Source organism: Cannabis sativa, chromosome 1, assembly GCF_029168945.1.
Source record: "Cannabis sativa cultivar Pink pepper isolate KNU-18-1 chromosome 1, ASM2916894v1, whole genome shotgun sequence".
NCBI lineage: Eukaryota > Viridiplantae > Streptophyta > Magnoliopsida > Rosales > Cannabaceae > Cannabis > Cannabis sativa.
Window position 1 is genome coordinate 22617141 of NC_083601.1, and position 9377 is coordinate 22626517.

At 37.6% G+C, this 9377-nt stretch overlaps 1 protein-coding gene across 1 annotated transcript; it reads left to right on the forward strand.

Moving 5' to 3' along the window:
• Positions 1-4219: 4219 nt before the first annotated feature.
• LOC115705079 (E3 ubiquitin-protein ligase RSL1) lies at positions 4220-6620 on the forward strand. Its single transcript, XM_030632319.2, has 2 exons — positions 4220-5309; positions 6206-6620. Exons 1-2 carry the CDS (start codon positions 4333-4335, stop codon positions 6285-6287), a joined length of 1059 nt encoding a protein of 352 aa, XP_030488179.2. The 5' UTR covers positions 4220-4332; the 3' UTR covers positions 6288-6620.
• The last annotated feature ends 2757 nt before the right edge of the window (positions 6621-9377 follow it).

Below are 9377 nucleotides of genomic sequence, written 5' to 3' on the forward strand. Positions count from 1 at the left end.
ACAAAAAGGTGCAGCAAATAAACTACTCCTACCCGGACTCCCTAATTCGGCCCTAGCAAAGCCCCGAACTTTAATGCTGGCAGCATCATCTCCAAGATAGCTGTCCGAGGGCCGAAACCAGCTGGACGCTATGTAAGCCGACGGACCTAAGGGAATAGGTTCCGGAGGGCCAGGACCCATCCGGGACCGACCTAGGTAATCTCCTAAGTTTGTAAAATAAAATTCCTTCAAATGATCCCCCCACCGGGTCGACGGCATCTTAAACCTACGGAGACGCTCGTCGAACCCTATGGGCCTACGACTGGTATATTCATCAACGGAAGGGACATACTGAATTATCAAAGGAGACTTACCACCAGCACCAGAAGTGCTAGCACCGGGAGCACCCGAGTTTGGTTCGGGGACTGAAGGCTGAGGCCGGGAAGTCTGGTTCTCAGAAGAACCTTCAAGACGAAGGGGCCCCCCGGCGGAAGGACCTCCAATCTCTTCTTGAAGAATCTTGTCAAAAAATTTTGCCTCGGACTTCCCACCAATGGCTTGGCTCCTTCGCACCACCGGGCTCCCCACGCGAAGCCCTCTCCCAGAGGCAGCCTGGGCACTAGAGTACGCCTTCTCCTGGGCCTTCCGGTAGAGATAATCTTGGTACTTCTTCTCTGCCGTAGCAATGAGCTCATCCCGGAAGGCCTTCTCCGCGACCGGCGCCCTCACGTTAGGGCAGATAACCTTGGAGAGGTTGGAGTCATCCACGGATTGGTGGGAAAGGATAAGTTTAGCCTTTCTGCAATTCTCCGTGGTGACCAGGCCCCCGACGTCAAGATCGGCATGGTCGTAGGAGGCGAAGGCTTGGGCCCTTCGAAGGAAAGCCTGAGTGGTGAGCGTCCGCTGGTAAGGTGGGATCCGCACCCACTCCGTGAGAAGCTCCGGATGGTCCACGGCCCTAAAACCGGAGGAGAAGAAAAATCGGTGGCGGTACTCCTTAACATGAGTCTGCCTATTATACGGAACCACCCCTTCGTTAGCAGGGTGGATCCGGAACCCATAAAAACCGTCCTTAAGTTTGTCCCCTTTCTTGGGGACGGATACAAGTTCATAAAAATACAAAATCTCCGCCGGGCTGGGAGACCCCCAGCCGCGCGCGGAGTAAAAAATAAATAAGCCTGAGAGCAGGCGGTAAGCTTGAGGAATGAGTTGGTATGGCGCAAGGCCGACAAATACAAGAAAATTAACAAAATAATCCTGGAGCGGGAGCATTGCACCGGCCATCAGATGGGTCTGACTCCAAGCCCCAAAGCCATCATAGTTGAGGTTGGGCGTCTCCGAGTCACGAGGAGGCCGGTGGAAGGTCCCTGAGGTAGAGGGTTTGATCCCAGCCACATTAATGATGTTCTCTAGCTGGTGAGGGCAGGTCAGGGTCGATCGAAGCTCGGCCGCTTCCCAGCCAGTGGCGCGGGACTTGTACCCTTCCTGGGCAACAGGTCCCAGAGAAACCTCCTCCAGGGTGGCAATGTTTTTCCCTTTCTTCTTCGAAGACTTCGAGCCAGAAGCAGACATGTTGTGCTCTGAGAAAAACAAAAGAAATAAAAAAAAAACCCAGCAGTTAGGCTCCATACCAAACCCTAAATCAGAAAAAAGGGAGTGGGGGTCCCCTAACCGCTGGAAAGAGGCCCCCTCCGGACACGTGTCACCTGGGAAACTCAAAAGAGAATCCCTGAACAAGTGTCGGGTGCAGTAAAATCGCAGTAAAAGTGGTTTTGCAAAAAGGAAAAGAAAAGTCTTCCTATGCCCTAAGCAATTGCTAAACGAAGGATACACGGCCTTCTTCAAACGAAACTGTACGCCTACAACTAATACAGTAAAACGTAAAGCAGAACTCGAAGAACTCAAACACTCACACTCCAGAAATCTCTAAGTGCGAACCCAGAAAACAAACAAAATAAATGTAAGCATGCTATTATCTAAAGATGCAAAAAACTTACAGTGATTGTTGAACTGGGGGTACTGGGTATGATTGAGCGAGAGTTGAGAAGCACTGGCAAAACCGAACACTGGAAAATTACAGGAAGTGTTTAAGTGTTAGGGCAGTTTGTGCTACTTCGAGGAATTTTCTCTCTGAGAAATTCGAGCAAAAATGGTAAGGAATGGAAAGTAACCGAAATGAAGGAAAGGTGGTGGCTTTTATAGGCAAAAGTGCATGAGGAACAGGCGTCTTCACCTACCAATCGTACGGCAGGGGAAACGCACGATTCGAATTCCCAAAAGATCAACGGGCTAGATCAATCTACCATTAAGGCGGTGCAAACGTTTGAGTATCCGCCTGACACCATCAATGCGCCGCATCAATCATGGGGCGTGAAACGAATCGACCTCTGCAAAAGTGAATCACTGCATTTAATGCCATTATTAGACACACCTTCACGCGCCCCCAAGACGTATCATAAGACCGAGGAGGCGGCTGGAAACATTCCTGTGAACAAGCATGTTGTCGCATTAAATAACATCATTTAATGTGCCCCCACGCGCTCAGGGCTCGAGCTAGGGAAACGAGGGGCCAACTGGAGACACTTGAACAAGCCTTGGTTTATTTTTACTAAGTAAACAAGGCTTGGGGGGTAAATGTTGCTCCTAAAATCGCCCAATATACGTGGACCAGTCAGGAAGGGACACGTGGATCAAATTACTTGAGAAGAACTGCTAAGTCTTTGTATGACACCAGGAAGCATTATTCGCATGGGTCCCGGAAGATGTACCCGGAGTACAAGGTACTCCCGGAAGCGAGCATAGCTTGAAGGCACTCCGGGATGTGTCAGGTCTCTCCCGAGAAATCAAGTCGCATTTAATGCTGCATGGGAGGAAGCGTGTTGGGACTGTAACACGCAATAAAGTCTGACGGCACAACCCCCAAACAAGAAGCCGGCGCTACAGTAATGATCATTTAAGTCTAGCGACGGCTACCCTGCGAAGAGTCACGTCAATCATAAGACAAAAAGGACATTCTCCATAAAAACCCTACAGCACCTAGGGATTTGACCATGCATCTCCCATGGTATATTCATCGGAAATGCCCAACTTTATGGATACTTACAGACACATATGTAAGGACAATTCTAGGGATTACCCCACCAAAACACTATAAATACCCCCTCAAAGCTCATTTAAGGGGGTCGGATAATCTTGGTTGCTAAAGAGCAAGAAGAGAAAAAACTCACCAAGAACATTCCTTGTATTAAAGAGAGAAACATTCTCCCAAGTGTAGAATCTGTATTAAAGATATCCATTAATAGCAGTGGCTCGTGGACTAAGGCTCATTAACGCCCCAACCACGTAAAAAGTCTTCATCTCGCTTTCTTACAGCTCATTATTATAATCATATTTTACTGGTTGCCGAAAATCTCGGTCAACACTATGCAAAACATAACAAATAAATACATAAATAATAATAAAAAAAATTTATCATAACAATAAGTCAATATCAATATTCAACCTAATAAAATTATTCTCATACATCAACATTTCGTCCAAAAAAATATATATTAAGTATATAAAATAATTATATGGAATGATTTGGTCGTGACCAAATTAGAGAATTTTAACGGTCTAAATTAACCAAATTATTTACAAATAATTCATTTAACTCGATTTCAAATAATATGGTTTGAATTAGTTGAGGTTTAAAACCACAAATTACAATTATATAAACACCCCTATTGCTAGTGTAATCTGATAATTAAAGTCGAAAATAAAATTTATAAAAATATAAAGAAGTCTAAAAAAAAATGTAATAGAATAAAAATGTAATAATAGTCACTTTTTTAGTTATTATATTATAAACTTGTTATTAAAGAACATTTTTTTATATAATTAAAACTTAACTCAAATGGCTCTATATATATAGCCTAAGAATTGCCAACTTTTTACTTAAAAAAAATGTGGGATTAAAAGGTATTAAATTTTTCAAAAAAAGAATGGCTCTATATAATTATACAATTTTTTATTGATTGTTGAATTTTTTTAAAATTTTATTTTATTATTTTTTTTTAAAAAAAAGAAATTTTAATTTAAATTATACCTATAAAATTTATGTGACAATGACACATCACATTTAGAATACACAATTTAATAGTTATAATAGTTTTAAGTAAAAAATTTAAATAATATATTCATTATTATTCTAAAATTATTTGCAGGTTTTAGGAAAAGAGCATCATCTACAGGTGACTCATGACTGAACCTAAAAAAATATTATTCAAAAATAATAAATTTTGTTTTGAAATTAGAATAACGGGATTAGGGAAGAAGAAGACGAAGGGACCACACAAACTCCAAACCCTTAATATGAGTGTCACAGTAGAAGAAGCGTCCACTCAGAGAAGACCCAGAAAGAAACACAGGATTATGGAACCAAAACAAGAATTATGTGAAATCGTTGATGTTGATCATTATCAACTTTCCTCTCAATCGATTTTGGACAAGGGTACCAACAACTCCAACCCCATTTCAGTCGAGCAGTACAATGAGGATAGAGACCTCCAACTCGCTATCATGGCTTCTCGTCTCCAATCTCCTAATACCACCACTAAGGCCAAACAAGTCGTAGACCTTTCTCGACAAAGCTTCTATTTTCTCGACGTTGAAAACGACGATGACGACGCTGACATTCAATTGCTCTGGTTCAACACACCCAAGACGACTCGGAAGAAACCCTTTGCGGGTCCTTCCGTGACTGAAAACGGGCAGTCTTCAAATTCAAAGGACGTTGACCCATCTTTCGTTTGCGAGATATGCGCGGAACCTAAGTCTGTAAATGAGTCGTTTAATATCAAAGGATGTAGCCATTCTTACTGTTCGGAGTGTATGGCCAGGTACGTTGGTTCAAAGCTTCAAGATAACATTACGAGAATTGGTTGCCCTGTTTCTGGTTGTAATGGGTCATTGGAGCCCGAGTACTGTCGTTCCATACTTCCCCCTGATGTGTTTGAGAGGTGGGGCATGGCCTTGTGTGAGGCTCTGATTCTTGGGACTGAAAAGTTTTACTGTCCTTTCAAGGATTGCTCGGTCATGTTGATCAATGATGGGAAAGAGGTGATAACCAACGCGGAGTGCCCAAGTTGCTATAGAATGTTTTGTGCTCAGTGTAAGGTTGCTTGGCACGATGGGATTGAGTGTGGGGAGTTTCAGAAGTTGAATAAGGATGAGAGAGAGAAGGAAGATATAATGTTGAAGAAGCTGGCTCAGAGTAAGCTCTGGAAAAGGTGTCCAACCTGCAAATACTATGTTGAAAGAGCATCTGGTTGCTTGTTCATACAATGCAGGTCAGTTTATTTTTTTCCCTTGCAAGTTTCTTTCATGGTTTGATTGACTGTACATTGTTTTTTCACTTGAAATGTTCATTCTTTATCCATGGTTCTTGTTCATACCATACATAGAAAATGACATGTCTTATTCTTGGGTTTTGCTTGCAATTGAAGCTTCTTATAGTACTGCATTAACTATTCAAACAAATATATAGAAAGAGACCAGAAATCGTTTGTAGGTAGAATTATGTACATGTAATAGACAAAAGTCTCCAAAGTTGTTTTCAGGTGGTCCTACCTCCAAAGTCCAAAAAGACCAATATTGAGTGAAGAAAGCCTTGTTATCTGAAGTAGCAGTTACTTTTCTAAGGAATGTTTCATGATTTTGAGACAAATGATACACATGTTGCTTGAATTATTTGTTTTACTTATCGTGTTTGTTACCTAGCTAACAAGTTGGAATATATTAATAATAGAGAGCACTTTATCCTTCACCACCATAAGCAGCCTCTCATACTAGAACCAGGTCTAATCTAAAATAAAGAAAAGATTTGTTTATTATTATAATTATCAATTGGACTAAACCAATATCTTTAGTCAACTAGTAATTCTGTTGGTTGTTTTTGAGAATTTGGTATTAGCAACCTGAGGATTCTGTTTGGAAAATTATATGCTTTTTGTTACCTGAAATTTAATTGTTCTATATTTATGAATTTGAGGAAGGACTGCTATTGTAATGGGCCCAATTTTTTCAATTTTGATATGTTAAAGACTCATCTTACTATTTACACAAGGACTAAGAAAATTAACCTCTACATTTAGTAGAAGAATTTTATGATGATAATAAAATTCCATCAGAATTTAATCTATTATAGAATATTTTATCTTGTATGATTTTGTTGATTGCATTGCAGGTGTGGAACTGCATTCTGTTACAACTGCGGGAACATTTTCACAAATAAGAGCAACCACTATTGTAGTAAATGCAATCACTGATGTTCTCTGTGCTTGTTATTAACCACTACAATAGTACAATACTATTCTAATAATTATGTATTATGAAGTTCAAAATGTAAATAATCATTCGAGTAGTTATGATTGTATGTTTCACAGTTCTCATGTGAAACTGGAGATCTAAATCATTAGATTATACAAATTTATTCCTAGCTGCACTCAATACATGTTGGGTTTAGTATATGATGAACTCAAGACAGGTTTATTAACTTATTATTGATGCCTGTACTTCTTGGAGTCGGAACTCGGTATGTATTGTTGAAGCTGACTATTTTTTCAGTAGTTCTATTTTTGGTTTAGCATTTGTTTTGTTGAGTTTGATGTTTGAACAACGTTAATATAATGTTCTTAGTGTTAATTATGATGTTAGATGGAATGATACATATAATCATAAAGTTGCCTTTGTTGTTAATTTTAACACTTCATTTAGACTTGAAGATAGGTTACTTGTTTTAAATAGTGTGCTACAAAAATTATGTAATCCATGTTTTGGGCGTAGGGATAGAATAACTACACCCACACTCTTAATTTACACTCTTTTATTACACATTGTTATAATGTGTTAAATTTTAGCAAAAATCTGCACTAAATAATTTTTTCTAAAATAGTTTACTACTTTAAAAATAAGGTTCAAAAATAATTGCTTACATATTTCATACTTAAGAATTATGTTTTGGTAGTCAGTAAATCAATCTCTGAGTGACATCACTTATACTTTATTACTTTTTGTGATCAATTATTCATAATAAAAAAAAAACGTAAGTAGTGTTAGAAGTATTTATGAATTGGTTTGCTTCAGATTTTTAATTTTTTAAAACTAAATAAGTATTAAAGTTTTTTAAAAATTCAAAACCAAACCAGATTAATTAAATGATTAAACTAAACCAATCCACTTAAAAATATATTAGTTTGGTTTGAAATCATGGTTTGTATTTCGTAGTTGTTCTATATTTTTTTTTTATAATAATTATTCAATTTTTCGATAATTTTGTTTATTTTTAACAAGTTTATAATACATAAATAACAATAACATTATAAAGTTTATATTAATATTTTATTTAATATTGTTCTCAAATATTAACATTTCGTACAAAAATAAATATATATAAAATATTTATACGAATTTATTTGGTTTAAACTGCTATCTAGATTTCGCTCAGAAGTTGAATAAAAATGAAAGAGAAAAGGAAGATATTATGTTGAAGAATCTTGTGCTCAGAGTAAGTAATGGAAAAGGTAGATTAACTGGTATACTAGTTCTTTCATGGTGTTCTGTGCTATACTAGTTCTTCTATGGTGTTCTGTTTATATTAAAAACTTGTTATTAAACAAGATTTTTTATATAATTAAAACTAAAGGCAAATGGCTTTATATATAGCCTAAGAATTGCCAACTTTTTACTTCAAAAACGATGTGGATTAAAACCCATTAAATTTTTCATTCACAAAAAATAATTGACAAAGTCAACTTTTCCAACAATTTCCCAAAATGATTTGAGAATAACCAACAAATAGTTAGACCTTGTAATAGAGTTTAACGTTTGAATCCTACATAGGATAGGTAGGTTTTACCCTTTGAACCTTCCATTGTGTGAGTACATTTGCTTTACTAGCTGCTCAGTAGACGCGATGTCTTTGAACTGTTCTGCCGTTCATGTAAACGATAATATACCACACACATGAATCTCTCTTGGCATACTTTAGTTCTCACTAATATGTTCGTTTTGGCCCTGAACATTTCCTTGATTCTGCAAGAGATATTCTAGGAATTAAGCCTTAATCAATTCCTATAGAAGCGGCCCATCTTCTCTCTCACATAGGTAATTACTTATTTTAAGAGTAACTCGTATTACTCTGCTTGACGTTTTGACGCACAAGAATCATTAAAAGCATAGCTTAACCTTTTCTTACGAGTATCACTGTTTCATCATAGGAATGGACTTGAGGATAACCCCCACAGTGATTCACCATAGTCTTTACAGTTTTAGTTGTCCCTTTGAACCTAGATCTTGGGATCTTCAGTCAACTAGGTTGGGTATCAACTGTATTGACTTATTCATTCATAGGCTTTAGCCCCATTCTCCTTGATGATTTTTCAACTAACTCTCTATTTAACCCTTTGGTTAGTGGTTCCACAATATTATCTTTTGATTTTACATAGTCAACAGAGATAATTCCAGTTGAGAGTAGTTGTCTAATGGTATTATGTCTACGACGAATATGTCTAGACTTACCATTATATAAATTACTCTGTGCTCTACCAATTGCAGATTGACTATCACAATGTATACTAATTGGAGGAACATGTTTTGGCCATTTTGGATTATCTTCTAAAAATTGACGAAGCCATTCTGCTTCTTCACCACATTTATCTAACGCTATAAACTTAGATTCCATCGTGGATCTGACTATGACCGTTTGTTTAGAAGATTTCCATAACACCGCTGCACCACCGAGTGTGAACACATATCCACTCGTAGACTTAGAGTCTTTTATATCAGATATCCACTTAGCATCACAATACCCCTTCAAGTACTGCTGGATATTTTGTATAGTGCAACCCATAGCTTCGAGTAAAACGTAAGTACTTTAATACTCTTGTTATTCCTTTCCAATGGTTAGGACCTGGATTACTCGTGTATCTACTCAGTTTACAAACTGTGTAGGCTATATCAAGTCTTGTACAACTCATTAAGTACATTAGACTTCCAATAATTCTTGAGTAATCTACCTAAGAGATACTCTCACCTTTGTTTTTAAATAAATGTAGAGTCAAATCAATAGGAGTTCTGGGAACACCAGAATCTTCCTAGTTGAATTTCTCAAGAATTTTGTCCACATAATGTGACTGACTTAGAATGAGTCCATTAGATGTTCTAGAGATTTGAATTCCCAAAATAAAATCTGCTAAGCCCATATCTTTCATGTCAAATTTGGATTTCAACAAACTTTTAATAGATTTGATCATCTTATCATTTATTCCTATAATGAGCATGTCATCAACATAAAGACATAGGATGACATAGTCGTTATCTATTTCTTTGACATAAACACATTTGTCACATTCGTTAAT